General features: G+C 40.7%; 2 protein-coding genes across 6 annotated transcripts in view; one reads left to right on the forward strand and one right to left on the reverse strand.

Annotated features, from left to right (window-relative positions):
• Positions 1–9,099: 9,099 nt before the first annotated feature.
• On the reverse strand, positions 9,100–10,875 carry LOC116419544 (collagen alpha-1(I) chain-like). The gene is made up of 2 exons (XM_031940241.1): positions 10,867–10,875; positions 9,100–9,993 (listed from the first exon to the last, which is right to left on the reverse strand). The coding sequence occupies exons 1-2, from the start codon at positions 10,873–10,875 to the stop codon at positions 9,100–9,102; spliced, it is 903 nt and encodes a 300-aa protein (XP_031796101.1).
• The window catches only part of MPP7 (membrane palmitoylated protein 7), a 227,991-nt gene continuing 219,166 nt past the window's right edge, over positions 9,228–18,052 (forward strand). For 3 of the 5 annotated variants that reach the window (XM_031939802.1, XM_031939805.1, XM_031939804.1), the window contains exons 1-2: positions 9,228–9,521; positions 15,225–15,311. The gene's annotated coding sequence lies outside the window, so the exon portion shown is untranslated. The remainder of the gene's footprint in view (positions 9,522–15,224; positions 15,312–18,052) is intronic. The other 2 variants (XM_031939799.1, XM_031939798.1) reach the window with 1 other exon arrangement.

An 18,052-nucleotide genomic window follows, 5' to 3' on the forward strand; every position in this document is an offset into this window, starting at 1 on the left:
AGAATGTTTGTGGCAGCCCTTTCTGAAGTGGAGGAGACTGGAAACTGAGAGGATGCCCATCATTTGGGGAATGGCTGAATAAGTTATGGTGTGTGAATGTTATGGAATATTATTGATATTAATAAGAAACAATCAGCAGGATGATTTCAGAGAGGCCTGGAGAGACTTACAATTACTGATGCTGAGTGAAGTGAAAGAACCAGGAGATTATTGTATATAGCAACAGCAAGATTATGTGATGGTTTCCTCCATTCCCCTTGATGACAACCTCTAGGTCCTTCCATTCACCCCACTCCCATTAGAAAGGTCTTATGTGATGTGCTTCGCTCTTCTCAGCAATAGTGATCCAAGATAATTCCAATAGACTTGGGATAGAAAATGCCATCCACAAACAGAGAGACGGCTATGAAAACTGAATGTGGATTGAAGCATAATTTTTTTGCCTTTTTTGTTTGTTTACCTTTTCTTTCTTTTGTTTTTTCCCCCTTTTGATCTCATTTTTCTTATACAACATGGCAAATATGTGAATATATTTATTTGTTTGTTTTTTAAAACTTCAAAGGCAGCATTTATTTCCTAGCCTGAAGCATAAGTCCCTCTATTGATTTCCCATTAACTGGATGTTACAGAAGTTACACATCACAAAAAAAGTGCTTGACAAGTAGCAGGTGCTATCTACAAATAAATGTATAAAAGTGAAAAAAATTAGAAAATAAGAAGGGGCTACAGAGCTGCTGGTGATGGCTTGAAGTGAAAAGGGCAAGGGACTATCTTTTGAGACTGAAAAAGGAAATGCAAGATGTATTTATTAAGCACCTACTAAAAGAAGCAACTAGTGGCATAGAGTTCCGGCTCTGATCCTTCTTACTCGTGTGATCCTGGCCAAATTACTTAACTCTGTTTGCTCAGTTTCCTTATCTGTAAAATGAGCTGGAAGAGGAAATGGCAGACTACTCTAGTATATCTACCAAGAAACCCACAAATGGGATCATGAAAATTTGGACATCACTACACAGCAACTGTAATTTAAGTGGCAAGTATACAAGGATTAAAGCAAAAAGAGGCAGTGCCTTCAACAAGGTTATGTTCTATAAATATGCACACAATACATACATATATGTACACATGTACATAATATACATTTATGCACATATTTCTACATAAATGGAAAATAAATGGAACAAATGAGAGAATATATGTAAAGTACTATAGAAATGACATTATTGTTATTGTTTCAGGTATGGGGGACAGCCAGAGGAAAGGCACAGAGATGAGATATATAGAGTATGATCTAGGGCCCACACCTGCAGCAAAAATGGAAAGCATATTCTGGGAGGGATTGAATATCCCTTTACACCTGGAATCAGGTGATGGCAGGGACTAAAGGAAGGAAGCTGGGAGGGAAGCTGAGAAGCACTTTTACAATGATTATTTTATTCATGCCTCATAACAATCCAGCAAAGGAGATATACCTGTTTTGCAGCTGGGGAAACTAAAGCAAACATAAGTTAAATAACTTAGGGTCTCATAATGATTGAGGAGGAGTTTTTCATGATCAGATCAAAAAAGAAAGAAAAAAAGCGCAAGCAAATAACAAAAAAAGGTGAAAATAGTATGTTGTGATCCACATTCAGCCCCCATAGTCCTCTCTCTAGGTACAGATGGCTCTTTTCATTACAAATCTATTGGAATTGGGAGGGCCCTCTTCTTGACTTCAGAGCATCTTCCACCTATTCTATTGCTTTCTCCTGTCTCCTTACTCCATGGTGTAGGAAAGTTGTTTTTTTTAAACTGGTTTCTGATCCATACCTGAGCTTATATAACAGCCCCCTTTTTGACAACTTGATCTTATTCTCTTTCCTGCTTATCTGTATTTGAGAGAAGGCAATAAATGTTGTGAACTTCCTGAAGTAAAGAATGGGAGTAATCGTCTCACTTCATTCCCCTTATCATGAAAACATGAACAGATGGCTCCGTTTTTGCATCTCTCCCTATTGTGTGCCAGATGGTATAGTGATTAGAACCCTGGATCTGCCATTAGGGAGCCATCATTTCAAATCCAGCCTTAGATATTTAGTAGGTGTGTGACTGTGAAAATCATTTCAACTTTCTCTGACTCAGTTTCCTCATTTGTAAAATGGGGGTGATAGTAATTGAACTTACCTATCAAGTACTTTGTAAAGCACTTTGCAAATCTAAAAGTAATATATAAATAGTAGGTGTTATTATTTCTATTCTTTTCCTACCTTGGATGAAGGAATATTAGAAATGATGATCTTGTGAGCTTCCAAAGGTCAGGAAAATAAGTTGTCATGGGTCCAAGTCCAATGAGGAACAAAAACTCTATTTGACCCAGATGTGCAATGGATAGATGTTAAGATAGAGATATCTGCAAGTAAGATATATGGCCCTCTTCCAGTGCAGTATATTGTATTTAGGAATGAACATGGTGGAGGTGAATGCTTTGTAGCAACCACACTAAGTTTGAGCTCATTCTCCATAGGGATTGATGTAGTAGAAGGGAGATTATGCTCATAGTTTGGGGTTGGGAGAAGGACTGATATACTCATACTTCTGTTCTTGCTATATCTCCTTAGTAAATATTCCCTTAAAGCTAATTGATGTTAAGGGTTAAATGACATCAGGGTGCTAATCAATGGTATGTATCATATTGAGACAATTTTTTTATTTAATAGCCTTTTATTTACAGGTTATATGCATGGGTAACTTTACAGCATTAACAATTGCCAAACCTCTTGTTCCAATTTTTCACCTCTTACCCCCCACCCCCTCCCCTAGATGGCAGGATGACCAGTAGATGTTAAATATATTAAAATATAAATTAGATACATGACCAAAATGTTATTTTGCTGTACAAAAAGAATCAGACTCTGAAATATTGTACAATTAGCTTGTGAAGGAAATAAAAAATGCAGGTGGGCATAAATATAGGGACTGGGAATTCAATGTAATGGTTTTTAGTCATCTCCCAGAGTTCTTTCTCTGGGCGTAGCTGGTTCAGTTCATTACTGCTCCACTGGAAATGATTTGGTTGCTGAGGATGGCCAGGTCCATCAAAACTGGTCATCATATAGTGTTGTTGTTGAAGTATAGAATGATCATATTGAGACAATATTAACTGGCCCTGCCAAGGAAGGGGAAAATGAGTGGATGCCCGTCCCTTGAGGAATGGCTGAATAAGCTATGGAGGTAATGGAATATTACTGTTCTATAAGGAATGATGAGCAGGTATATTTCAGAAAAGCCTGGAAATTCATACAGGAACTGATGCTGAGTGAAGGGAGCAGAACCAAGAGAACATTATACACAGCAACAGCAAGATTATGTGATGCTCAAGCGTGATCTTTTCAACAGTGAGGTGGTTCAGGGCAATCCCAAGAGGCTTGGGATGGAAAGGATCATAATGCACCCAGTGAGAAGACTGTGGAGACTGAATGTGGGTCACAGCGTAGTATTTTCCCCTCTTGTTGTTGTTGTATTTTGTTAGCTTGTTTTTTTGCTCATTTTTCCTGTTTTGGTTGATTTTTCTTGCGCAGCATGATAAAGGCGGAAATATGTTTAGAAGAACGGCACTTGCGACCTACACTGGATTACTCGCTGTTTAGAGGAGGGAAGGGGGGGAGGAAGGAAGAAAAATTTGGAACACAAGGTTTTGTTTAAAACTATCTTTGCGTGTATTTTGAAAAATAAAAAAAAACCCTATTATTATAAAAATATGAGCTGGCCCTGACAATTAATAATCGGGAGGCTATATCAGAAAAGACGCCTCCAGCCCCGCGGCGGTACCTCTAGAACTCTGGGCGGCAGCAGTAGCCGGCCTTGATTTTTCAGACCCAGCTCTGAAGTGCGAGTGGAAGTTACGATGCGGCGGCTAGGTGGCGCAGTGGAGAGAGCCCCAGCCCCGGGGGCAGGAGGACCAGAGTTCGAATCCGACCTCGGACATTAACACTTCCGGCAAAAAATAAAAAAAACTAGGGATGAAGAATTGTACAGCGGGCTCATATAACGGCCGGCGATGGGGGAAGTGTCTTGGGGAGGATGGGAAGCGTTTTACTGCCAAGCTGAGGAGTTCTCTCACGGGATGACTAGTGTGGCGCGGCGGGGAGCCCTTCGTTCGCGGACGGTGTTTGGGGACGCGCAGCCGGAGCTGCCCAAACACGCTCTGAGACGGCTGGGTGCGGGCGGTCCTGCCGATGAAGGGGTCCCCCCCTTCCTCATCCTTTTTCTCCCCCCTCCCCCATCCTTCCCCTCCCCCATCCTTCCCCTCCCCCATCCTTCCCCTCCCCCTCCCCCATCCGGGACCGGTCTGCTGCGCCGGAGCATCCTCCCCCGGGCCACGCCCTCCGCCTCCTCAGTCTCCGACTTTCGCTGCGGGCCCCGGAGCCCCTCGCAGAGGGCGGCGCCCGCGGAGGGCCGGCCGCCGGGGGCGGCTTCTCGCGCTGGGAGTGACAGCTGCAAAGCCCCAGGCAGGCAGCTCCGAGCCTAGCAGCGGCCCCGCCGAGAGCGGGGGGGGTTCTGGGGCTAGTTTCCGGGAGCACGATCTGCTTTTAAAGCCCAATCACCGCCGCCCCAGCGGCAGAGAAATTTCCATTGAGTCAGATGGCTTAAGAGCCGGGAACTCTGGGCGCTGGCCGCGCGCCCGGAGGCATCGCTAACAGGTTCCGGCAGGTTAGCCTAGATGGGGAGTTTAGCCCTCCTTTTGGAAAAGGTTAGGCTCGTACTCCGACCTCTGGGAGATGGAGCTGTCCCGCTGCTGCGCGGTGAGCTTCCCGGCGCGGAAGGTGTTCTCCGGGGCGCGCCGGCGGCTTGTCCGGGGGTCAAGCCAGATGGGTCCTTTCATCCACAGATCGCGTTCGTCTTTAGCTTTGTTCTGTGTTGCCGGGGCTTTCCGTAAGAATTAAACCTAAAAGGAGCTCAAAATGTATACAGTCCAGTCCCTACATGAGGAAACCGAACCTGAGAGGTGAATTTCCCATAGATGTAAACTCATCGATAAGTCTATTGATATACGTATAGAAACTCTATCAGTGGTCTTTCTACATAGTATTATAGTTCAATTGTGAACTTCTGGGGAGGAGGAGGTTCTTCCTCTTCTCCTTTATTTATTTATTTGTTTTTTGTTGAGGCAATTGGGGTTATGTAACTTGCTAGGAAGTCTTAAGTGTCTGAGGTCAAATTTGAACTCAGATCCTCAGGGCCGGTGCTCCATCCATTGCACCACCTAGCTGTCCTTTATTTATTTATTTACTAACGCCACCCAGTACAGTCTGTGACAACTAAGCTTGGAGAAGTGCCTGGGGACACTAACAGCTTAAGTGACTGGCTAGGATGATTTAGTCCTCTGGGAGCGTAGGTGGGATCTGAAACTAGGTCCTTTTGGTTCAGAAGTGGACTATTCCTATACTGACAACTGGGTTCATACCCAGGATATACTTTTTGTTGAATTTAATTTAATTCACAGTTGCTGCAAGGATTTTCTTTTTCAGGTTTAAAAAAATGAAAGAGAAAGCCAAGAAGGCTGGGTAGGTGTGTATTTCAATAAGATACTTGAAGAGAAACCTTAATAAACCACAAGTGATTTAGTTCATTCAACTGGAAAGTAAGAGATGGCTTACTAATGACTGCTCTCAATTACCTTGCGGTTATTTTCCATAATAATTGTAATTGTAATATAATGGATAATGGAAGCCAGGAAGTCAGAAGATAGCATCCAGCATTCAGGCATCTTTGTGTGGGCGTATATATATGTATGTATATTTACACATACACACACACACACACACACATATATATAGTGAAAATTGACTGAACCTTGTTCACAGCTACTGTCTATGATCTCAGACAAACCCATTCAGTACTCAGAGTCTGAGTTTTCCTCAATCCTTTGGTAACCTTGGTCAAACAGAGATTTTATATCATCATCATCAATTAACATTTAATGATTACTCACTGGTTGCATGACCTTCTTTTTGGTCTTATATTAAAGGAATGAATGAAATAAGTGTTTTATGACTTTATGTTTTATGTTAAATGACTTTTATCATTCTTTTGCACAAAAATTTATTGCTGTGATTAGATGAGAGAAAATAATATGGTGATTTCCCGTGTTCCAGCCTTAACTTTTTAATTTCTTCCCTTAGGCATCAAGGGCTTTCAAAGTTTCCTGGAGAAAAAAGATTTAATAAATTTATTCTCTGTAAAGACATTAGGGACTTAATATGTTACCCCCACCAGAAATACTTTCACATTAAAAGAGCAAAGTCTGACAGGGAATCAAACTAAAGGAATGAAATGCTAATGGTGGAATTTCAGGCATCCCAGTAAGTGATTTTCTATACTCCCTACATCGTTTTCTGTATCTCTTTGTCCAACTTAAGTGAAGCTGTCCAGATCTTAACTGTAATTTGCTTGCCAGAAACACTTTTAAATCACCATTAAATCATCATCAACAGGCTCTAAAATAGACAAAAAACTGAATTTTAAAGTCATGTTTTTTTGGGATATTTTTCCAATCGGTCTGCTGATTGTAGATGATGTAGAATTGTGTTGTGGTTCCTTTTAATAATATCCAGATAAGAAACTTTTATTCAGAAACAGGATTTATAGGCTGCAGGATTATAGGATGTACTTGCCATCCAATTCAATGTAATGAATTTGCTGTTTAGTTCTAATGACGAGGTTTATTTGTAAAAAGGTCACTTGAGATCATACTTCTTTATCTGAAGAATTCAAACCATTTTGTACTTTTCACTTGTTCTCCCAACATATTTATGTTATCTGCATTTTTACAGATGGAGAGATGGAAGCTCTTAAGAAGAAAATGTTTTGCCCTTATTCACTCAAATGCTGATTGGTCTGAGAATATTTTCCGGATTGCTAAAGCACTATTAGGCATCTTAGGCATCATATTTAGGAACCTTCATCAAACTGTTAATACTATGCTGAATGTATTCTTGTTTTTGTAGTAATCTTCTGGACTTAATGGATAGAGTACTAAGAGCTGGAATCTAGAAAACCTGAGTTCAAATCTCACTGAAGGGATGAAATGATTCCCTCCTCCTCCCCCCCCCCCCCCATTCTTTTGTTTTTTACATCCCCACACTAGAGCTCTAAGCCAGTAAAAATGAGGTTTGGTTCCTGGGATTAAAAAAGTGTTTGGCACACAATTTAAGTCACCAGGTAGGTATAGGATATTTATTTTTTTCCATACAAAAAAAATACTTAAAACACAACAGACTGTGCACCCTGACAAAGTATGAAACAGTATCCTATAGATCCTATTATACTTCCCCTAGGAAGAAGCATTAAGGGGGCTCAAACTTGCAATTCTTTATTGAGCAATCAACACAAGTACAGAGGAAGAGGAAGATTTGGTTCTTTCCCTCTTCATAAAAGATCCTAAAGAGAGAGTTTTATGTAATAATTTTCGGAGAAAGGAAGAACAGGACATGAGCAGAAGTTATCTCTCTATTTAAAGTCTATTGAGGGAGCATCTCTTCTTGGCTCAGTAATTATTCTTCCCTTCCTTCCTTCCTTCCTTCCTTCCTTCCTTCCTTCCTCCCTCCCTTCCTCCCTTCCTTCCTTCCCTTTTTTTGGACACATTTCCTTTCCTCTGCTGCCTTCATAGGGACTAAGGGGCTGCTGAGTCAGTCTTAGAGTCCATCTGAAATGGCTTAGAGTTTATCATATCAGGGTTCCCTCTTCCCTCCAATCATTACAATGGAAACTCCAGCTGGATCTACCTTTTACTTTACTGTAGGCCTCTGATTATGTCATCATCCTATTCAATTCAACAAATCTATATTAAACAGGTACTCTGTGCCAGTCCCTATACTAGGCTTGGAGCCCTGGCCTTTGTTTCCATTTCCTTCATTGACCGGTCACTTTGAAATTGCTCTTCAATCCACACCAGGGGGTAATTTGACTGCAATTTGCACAGCATGCTCCAGTGCATGACTTGAAGGTCATTGTGGACTTTGGTGATGGTAGTTGGTGATTGCCCTTCCTCTGAAGAGGACCAAAATGACATTGCTATGTTAGAATGAGTTACAGTGTGTCCCACTGTGACTGATCAGACCCCTTCGGGCTAGGAATGCTTGGCCACAGGCAGGACACAGGTGGTCTCTATGAACATTAAGGAAGTCACAGAAGGGCCGGGGCTGATCTTCTGGCAAAGGATGCCCTCCTTTTTCTAAGTTCCACGGAAGGAGACCTTCGCTTATGTTATTGATTATGCTAATTAATTTCCCCATCACACCATCCCTCCTTTCCCAAATTCCATAACTTCTCTGTTACTGTTACGCGGTAGAGTTTGAGCAAAAGCTAAGGCTTCCTTGGGCCTTACTTTCCCTAGAGGCAGTTGAGTCTCTGAATCCCTTACCTGGCCCTTCATTTTTCCTTTCTGCACTGCTCTCAATCCCTCCCCTCTCCTTTTAGCTTTGTCTTGGACCCAGAATTGCAGATGTTTGCTCTCCGGGAGTTGCCGTACAGAGTTGTTTGTTGTACTGAGCTACGCAACGACTCGGGGGAGAAGCTGTCCAAACGGAGAGGGTAGGGCGGCTCGTTCTCATGAGAAAGCTTTTTAACGCAGCGGAGCCTGCACCTAGAGATTGCTTTTAATAACACTGTAACCCTTTTTCCGCTTTCTGTAAGCCTCCCTAACTTTTTCTCATCCGCTGCCTTTAGCCCTGCGCGGAAGGCGGCCCATGCACTGCAGCCCCGCTCGCAGGCTTTTGTACCCGCTCAGCGCCTTCTCCCGACTCCAGGGATGCTGGTGCGCCGGGGAAAGGGTGGCGGAGGGATTGTTTTCCAGGGTCACCGAGGCTCGCAGGGAGGGTGAGGAGCTGAGCAGGTAAGAAATGAGCCTTCGCGTCAGGCGTCTCCAGGTAATAGGGCTCTTTCCCCCAAGCCGGTTTCTCTGGGACGCCGGAGCCAACACCTGCAACCAGCCAAGACCAGAGGCAGGGGGTGTGTGCCCGGCCGAGTGCCAGGAGAGGGCGAGGGGACGAGGCGAGAGGGGGCGGAGCTACGCTTGATTGACGGGGTGTGGGCGGAGACCACCGGCGCAAGCAGGACCAATTAGGGTAGCGAGCAGCTTCCTCCGGCTGACCAATGAGCGCGAGGTAGGGAGCTCGTCGCTTGGCCTGGGCCAATGGAAAAGCCCTTTCCGCGCCGGCGGGCCGAGGGGCGGGGGATCAGGCCCCTCCCCGCCGTGACCCCGCCCCCAGGGGGAGGGGGCGCAGGCGGTGACTCCCGGGAGCGGCGGTGGGGGCCGGACTCCCCGTAGAGTCGGCGCGAGCGCGTGTGTGTAGGTGCGAGTGTGAGTGTTAGTGAGTGAGGGTGCGCTGGGCGATGTGAGCGGGAGCGCCCCGGTGCCCGGCTCCTCGGCAGCAACCGCCGCCGCCGCCTCGCCCTCGCTCCCTCCCGCGCCGAGCCCTCAGGAGCAGGGGTCGCGGAGCGGGCGGCGCCTTCCGCGGCCTCCTCCGCCGTCGCACCCGCAGGTAAAGGAGACCCGGCGCACCCCGGCCGCCCGCTCGGCCGCCTTCGGCCCGGGCTCGGGCTCCGGCCGCGGCACCTGGAGGGAGGCGGGGCCGGGGGGCGGGACGGAGCGGGGGGGGGGGCATGCGAGCCGGATCCCCTGCCGCCCGGCCGCGACCTTCGCTTCCTTTGTAGCCGCGAGTGGCGCGCACAGCAGGCGCCTACTAAGTGCTCCTTCCCGGAGCTTGACAGTGGCCCGGGGGAGGGGCCGAGCCGCGGGCGGGGGCTTCCCTCGGGCCCCCTCAGAAGCCCCTCCCCCCCCGCCTGTAACTCGGTGCTGGCTCGCCCCGGCTTTGCTTCCTTCTTGTCCTCTTGTGCTGGTTTGTCCTCCTCCTCCGGAGCCGGGACCCGGCGGCGGGACTCAAGCCCTGCCTGAGGCTGGGCCGGGAAACCTGGGACCCCTGGCTCGGCCCCGGCCCCCGGACGCCTCCGAGTCTGCAGAAAGCCGAGGTCTGGGGGGGGGGGGTATTATATTTTGTGGCTGGCCTCGAGCACGGCACAGAGCAGGCGCTTATTAAGTGCTTGTGGACCTGCCCTGGGTTGCTCTGAATCTTCATCTGTAGTCTGTGAACTTGTTTTAAGCACTTTAAAAAATTTACGTAAAATAATTTTAACAATCCCTAAATTAGTCTTTGCAGTTACATTAAATATTAAAGCTTTCTGCACAATTAGTTGCTTTTGCGAGCTCGCTCTCTCTATTTTTATCTTTAAAAGCGTTATCCTAGGAAGGGGTCCACAGGCCTCACCAGGCTCTAAAACAGACAAAAAGAGGAATTTTAAAGTCACGTTTTGGAAGGGGGAAGTTTTTTTTCTTTCAATTAGTCTGCTGATTGAGGTTGCCTTCATTCAGAAACTGAATTTCCAATTTCCAGGTTGCAGTATTATAGGAGGTACTTGCCATTCAATTCACTGTAATGATTTGCTGTTTAGTTCAAATGATTAGGTTTATATGTAAAAAATTCACTTGATCATTTTTCCTTATCTAAGGAATTCAAAGCACTTTGTGCTTTTCACTTGTTCTCCCAGCATATTATCTTATCTCCATTTTTACTGATGAAGAGATGGAAGCTCTTTAGAGGAAAATGGTTTGCCCTAATTCACTCAAATGCTGATTGGTCTGAGAATATTTTCCGGATTGCTAAAGCACCATTGGGCATCTTAGTGCTCAGTATTATATTTAGGAACTTTGTATCCTTGTTTTTGTGGTAATCTTCTGGACTTAGTGGATAGAGTACTAGGACCTGGAATTCAGAAGACCTGGGTTCAAATCCCACTGAAGACAGGACTTCCTGGCTTCAGTTTCCTTACCTGTAACATGGGAATGAATAGTTGTAGTACTTCTCTCACAAGATTCTTGTGAAAATCATGTAAAAACAACATGTAGAAAATGCTTTGCTGACCCCCAAAGCTCTACAAATATTAATTACTATTATTGCAAGGGGCTGCTCAGTGGTGTGTGCGCAAATCCCTGAATCTAGATTCAGGAAGATCTGAGTTCAAAGGTCATCTCATTTATTAGCAATGTGACTCTGGGCAAATCACTTCATCCTGTTTGCCTCAGTTTCCTCTTCTGTTAAATGAGCTGAGAAGGAAATGGTAAATTACTCTAGTATCTTTGCCAAAAAAGTTCCAGATGAGGTCATGAAGAGTTGAACATGACTGAACAACAGCAACAAATGTCATTACATATTGTACTCATTTTGTAGGCAGAAAAACTGCCAACCCTGCATGATTTTACTTTGGCTTTCTTGATTCCTATCTGGCATCTGCGGTGGATTTAATCCATAGGTTTGGTTAGGTTTTGGGCAACTGTGGGTAGGGTGCCCATCCTGGTCTCAGGAAGATTCATCTTCCAGAATTTAAATCCAGCCTGACACTTGCTAAGGGTGTGACCTAGGGCAAGTCACTTAAATTTCTGCTTGCCTTTATTTCCTCATCTATAAAGTGGACTAGAAAAGGAAATAGGGGGTATTTCTCAAAAGAGTAGTTTGCTATCTCCAAAAAAGGGTCACAAAGATTTGGACATGACTGAAAAAAACATCTGAACCACTTGGCTAAGTTTCCATAATTGTTTCCAACTGCTTTTCATGCTGCTTATGAATATCAGCCCTTAGAACAACCCCTGGCACATAGTAGATGCTTCAGACATGCTCTTTGACTGATCCAAGTACTTATGGTAGATATCAGGTAGACAAATGTGATATGAAGGTGATGAATTAAGCTATCTATCAAAAAAAGGGTTTGTACAGTAAGCTATACCAACCTTTGTAAATTTTTGAGCAGATTTAGGAGTGTGTCTTTGCTTTATCATAAAGGTTAATGATCTATTAAATAAGTAAGTTGTTTCAAATGAAAACCTGGCGTTAAAATTTGGCATGTATTAGGTATTGTTTTAAACTTATTAATGTGTAACTTGTAAGTATATAAGCAAGTGTTCTGCAATTTGGCTTTCGTTTATTCAGTCAAGTATTTTTCAAGTGTCTACTATATGTATGTCAGGCACTTTGCTAAGTGTTGAAGATATAAAAACAGGCAAAAAACAGTCCCTGCTCTCATGGAGCTCACAGTATAATGGGGAAAGAGATCGTGCAAACTTGGCTTTTGAAAACATGTGTAAAAATTTAGGGTACCGGAGGAAAATAACTAAGAATGTTTCCTCCTTAGACTGACTATTCATTTCCACTTTTAAAAAGTAAGCAAATTTAGTCCTGGTTTATGCCTATTCTGATAGGTAGTTGTAAATAGGTTCTTAAAATGACATCAAAATAAAGAAACTCTTGAGTTTAATTTAATTTACTACTTTCTAGCAATGAGTCTATTTTATGAATTGCTGAATTAATATATCCTAACCATGAAATGATCCTTTGTTTTCTTGGCAAACATACACATGTATATTTTGAATTATTTAAATAGTCTGAAATGCACATAATTTCAGTGTTTCTCAAACTCTGGCTGAACAGCTCTGCTTTTCTTATGGTCTTGTCTTTCACTTTCAATCTATTGTAATTTATTGACAAATAATGAGCTCCAGGGGAAAAATTTAAGAAAGGGACCCAAAATAAATCAGTTTCCTGAAATATTGAAGATTGAGAAGATATGGGTATTCGTATATATGTATACTATATTGTTTTATTTTTTGTTTTTAATCCTCAGAGGACTTTTTTCACAGTTGGGGAGAATTTTACCCCTTTTGATCACACTATTTCCACTAGATGGTGCAGTGTCTGTTAAATTATTGAGACTTTAATTGTTATATGTATATCTTTGTATCTTATTGCTACTTTAATTTTTACCAATTTGAAGAGAAACACGTTTTTTTAGTCATGCTCTATGAGTGCAATCTATAAATGATAAATTAGAGCTGGCAATTTCAGTTAAATGAAGTGGTATTTTAAAGAAAAGGGAAAATGGTAATAACGTTTGTAATCTTCACTTATAATGCCATCCAAATTTATTGTGGTCAGTATCTTTTATCCTTTTGAAAATGAATCTATTCTTAATATGAATGATATTTTAAAATTATTAAATAAAACTTTTGTATTCTTTAATACAATTGCATTTTATTTATCTTCGAAATGAAATCATAGTATAGTAACAGATTTATATAATGCCTTTAAGATTGACAGAATGCTTTGTAAAGATTATCTCATTGATTGTTACAACCACCTGTACTATAAGTGCTGTTATTATCCCCATTTTATGGATGAGGAAAATGAAGCTAAGAGGTCAAATGTCTGGAGCAGAGTCATATGAATAATATACCCAAGGAAGGATTTGAATTTAGTTCCTTTATTTCAAGTCTGGAACTTAGTCCAACAACAGTATTTAAGTGCTTACTAAATGCTAGGTACTGTACTTAGTGTTTAGAGATAGTAAAAAAGGCAAGCAACATTGGTACAAAAAGATAGAATATTAATCTTTAGACATTATGTAGACATAAAATTATAATAATGGTAATAATAACTAACATATAGTACTTACTATGTTCCAGACATTGCTAAGTGCTTTTATAATTATTATCTTTATCTTCACAACAATCTTGGGAGGTAGGTGTTATGATGGTAATCATTCTTTGATTATAAAATTTCCCATTTTACAGAAGAGGATATCAGTGATTTGTCCAAAAATATCTGAATTAGGATTTGAAGTCAGATTTTCCTGCTTCCAGGTCTAGCACTCTAATCACTGCACTATGTTGTATAGATGTATACCCAGTTTTATCTTTTTGGATGGGCCAAAATTATTCATGAAACAATAATATGTTTCAAGGAAGAAAGCCAAACATCCCTTACATCTATTCTAAGCATTTAAACTAAGATAACATATTTTACTTTTTTGAGGTTTTATAGTTGATATGCTAGTGCAACAGCCTGAGGTTGAACATGGACTAAAAACAGTTGTGCCGCTAAAACTTAAGATTTATCAGAATTTAGATACTCATTAACTTTTGGAAACTTAACTATAAGTTCAGATCTGGCATCCGACACTTTTAATACTTACTACCTGTGATCTTGGACAAGTCACTTAACCCCAATTGCCTTTCAAAACAAAATTTTTTCAAATTCAAATTCAAAACAATATTTATACAGTTTACAAATATTTGTTAGCATCTGCTTTGGTAGGCAACTGTCATACTCAGAAAAATAAGAGGCAATATAGTGAAGTAGAAAGAGTGCAGGATAGAGAACCCAAAATCAGGTTCTAGTCCTGGTTCTATCAGTAATTATAATCGCAGCTAACACTGATAAGGGATTAAAGGTTTATAGCACCATTAATGTATGTTTTCCTTTGATCCTCAAACTCCTGTGAAGTTGGTATTGCACTAAGGTTCTATGTAACCTCGGACAAATTATTTAGTAAAATGAGAGGGTTAGATTAAATGATCTCTGTGATTTCTCCCAGCCCTAACATTCTATGATTCTGTTCTACGAAACTAACTTTCAAGGTCATTTTTAAGTTAAGATTAAAAAAAAAATTGTAATTACTTCAATTATCCAGATATATATTGACAAGTTTCTCTTTACCAAAACCAGAGAACCTGATAATTTATTGTCATCAAAATGAACCAAGTAGGGGGTCTAATTCTCACTATGAGGGAAGATTTGATGAATGTGGTAACAATTGTGGGAAACTTGAGGGGAATTTGACTATTTCATTCTAGGGTTTGTGATAGAGATGGAAAGGACATCTGGCGTGTACCCTGAATTTTTGAAAAGCATATCAAAAGTCAGGAAAAATAGCTAGGATTACATGGACTAAAATGCTTCACAGGAAGGCAGTCCAGAAGGGATAGAAAATGCTGAAAAAGGAAATTCTGAAAATACGGAGGGGGACAGTTCCCATGAGGAGGAAAATGGGATGTGTCTTAAGCAACTTATGTGGATGTACAAAGACTTATCAACTATATTCCTAAACAAATTATACAAAAGGCTCAGTAGCAGAAAATGAATTTAGAAATGTGGCATAATCTTATAAAATTAGTAATACTGAATGGAATACTAAAGCTCAAAATAATGGAAAGCAGTCAAGGGATGATGATGACAAAACAATTTTTTAAAGCTCTCTTGGGACAAAATATATCTATGTATGTATGGCATGATGATGATACCTGACAAGCGAGAGATGGCAGGGCTGCTAAGTTCCTCTTGTTTCTCTTCTCTTCCAAGGAGAAACAATCCTACTCTGGAAAGGACAGACCAAAAGTGACCAGCAGGGAGCCTGAGATCATTAACTTACCTGGTCGCCCTTGAGAGGTAAGTTAAAGTCACTTGGTGCAGGTGAATCACAGCAGGAAGAAGTGATGGAAGTGTTACTGCAAAACTGGCAGTGATATTAGAGAAGAACCACAAGTTTGGGGAAGCACACATGTTCTTTTAATTTTCAGAAAGGGAATAGAGCAGGATCTGCCAACTGTTGGCAAAGAAACTTGACTTTGATTCTTAGGAAAAACCTAGAATTGATCATTAAAGAATGGTTAGTGAGCATCTAGAAAAGAAACCATGACTTTAACAAGAAACTATTACATCTGACTAACCCGATTTCCTTTTTTGTTAACATTACTAAATTAGTAAATGAGGGGAATGCTGTTTGTACAGTCTACTGATATTTTAGCAAGGCTTTTTGTAACACATCTCATACTGTTCTTGAAGAAAAGAGAGAGAAATTAGATGTTAATGGAAACCAAATTCAGAACTAGTTGGATGGCCAAGTTTAAGTATCAGTGTGGCATGGGAAGATAGTAAGCATTTATGTAGTGTTTGCTCTGTGCCAGGCACTAAACTAATCACATTCCATTTCATTTGATCCTCACAACAATCTAAGTGGTTGGCACTTGCCATATTTACAAGGAAGGAAATTGAAGAACCCTAATAGAGTGACTTGCTCAGGGTCACACAACTATTTATTAAGTGTCTGAGGCCTCATTTGAACTCAGAGCTTTCTGACTTTATGCCTGGCCTTCTGACTACTATGGCATCTGGCAAGATGGAATTTATCAAGAATTTGTGCTTACCCTTGTGTTATTTAATATTTTTATTAGTGACTTGCATAAAGTTGTAGGCAATGTAAGAGTCTATTGTGTTTATTGTTTATTGTTAAAAAATGGATTGGATAGAACAAAATATTGCCTTATAATTCTCTTCCCAACAATTCTTTCCACACATACCATTTGATATGCCTTGAAAAAGCATAACATAAATAAGTTTATTCAATGACTGCCTACTAATAAACATCAGGTGAAATACTATCTGACTCTTTGTGACCCATTTGGGATTTTCTTGGCAAGGATGCTGGAGGTTTTGCCAATTCCTTCTTTGACTCACGGTACAGCTGAGGAGCTGAGGCAAGCAGGGTTAAGTGATTTGCCCAGGATCTCCCAGCTAACAAGTGTCTGAGGTCAGATTTGAACTCAGGAGGTAAACTATCCTATGTTCTTCTAATTTATTCATAATATCATTCTTTATGTCTAGATCATGAACCCATTTTGACCTTATGATGTTAAGTGTGGGTCAGTGCCTAATTTTTGCCCTGCTAGTTTCCAATTTTCTCAGCAGTTTTTGTCAAATAGTGAATTCTTATCCCAAAAGTTGGGGTCTTTGGTTTTGTCAAACACTAGATTGCTATAGTCATTGACTATTTTGTCTTGTGAACCTAATGTATTCCACTATTTGACTACTTTATTTCTTAGTCAATACCAAATGGTTTTGGTGACCGCTGCTTTATAATATAGTTTTAGATCTGGTACAGCTAGGCCATCTTCATTTGCTTTTCTCTTTATTAATTCCTTTGAAATTCTAGACCTTTTGTCCTTCCAGATGAATTTTGTTATTTTTTTCTAGGTCATTAAAATAGTTTCTTGGGAGTTTGATTGGTATAGCGCTAAATAAATAGATTATTTTAGGTAATATTGTCATCTTTATTATATTCGCTTGACCTATCCAACAGCACTTGATATTTTTCCAGTTGCTTAGATCTGACTTTATTTGTGTGGAAAGTGTTTTGTAGTTTTGCTCATATACTTCCTGACTTTCCCTTGGCAGATAGGTTCCCAAATATTTTATACTATTGACAGTTATTTTAAATGGAATTTCTCTTTTTTAACTCTTGGTGTTGGATTTTGTTAGTGATGTATAAAAATGCTGATGATTTATGTGGATTTATTTTGTATCTTACAACTTTGCTAAAGTTATGGATTATTTTTAATAGTTTTTTAGTTGATTCTCTAGGGTTCTCTTAAGTATACCATCATAACATCTGCAAAGAGTGATAATTTGGTTTCCTCATTACCTACTTTATTTCCCTTACTTCTTTTTCTTCTCTTATTGCCAAAGCTAGCATTTCTAATACAATATTGAATAGTAATGGTGATGGTGGGCAACCTTGATCTTATTGGGAATGGTTTCAGTTTATCCCCATTACATATGATGCTTGTGTCACCATTAATTTTTAAAAAGATTTTGAGTACCAAATTTTTATCTCTCCTTTTCTCCCCGACCTCCAAGATGAGAAGCAATCTGATATAGGTTGTACATGTGCAATAATATAAAACATATTTCCATGTAAAGACAGTTATATTGGAACACTTAAACCAGATGTTTTAAAAAAAAAATTTCTGCTGCATGATCTCATCCATGTCAATGCATGCTCAGTTGGCAAAGATTGCAACCTGTCTATTTGTTCTTGTGTAATCCTTTTCCATATCTTTTCTCTGTAAATCTGACATAGAAGAACCTCCCAGTGTGGTGGCAGAATTCTTGAGCTTTGTTTTGTTGCTACTTTAGTGCTTAGGCTAATCATCTATATCATAATAAAGTATTAGATCAATATATGTATTAAGCTTTATGAAGCATTTTTCGTATAACAGTCCTATATTAATTAATATCATTTCAATTTTATAGATGAGGAAACTCGGGCTTAGAGAGTTTTTGTGTCCAGTGTTATATCCAGCAAATAACTGCTGTAATCAGGATTTGAATCCAGATTTTCTGACTGTCTT

This window comes from Sarcophilus harrisii, chromosome 5, assembly GCF_902635505.1.
Source record: "Sarcophilus harrisii chromosome 5, mSarHar1.11, whole genome shotgun sequence".
In the NCBI taxonomy this organism is placed as follows: domain Eukaryota; kingdom Metazoa; phylum Chordata; class Mammalia; order Dasyuromorphia; family Dasyuridae; genus Sarcophilus; species Sarcophilus harrisii.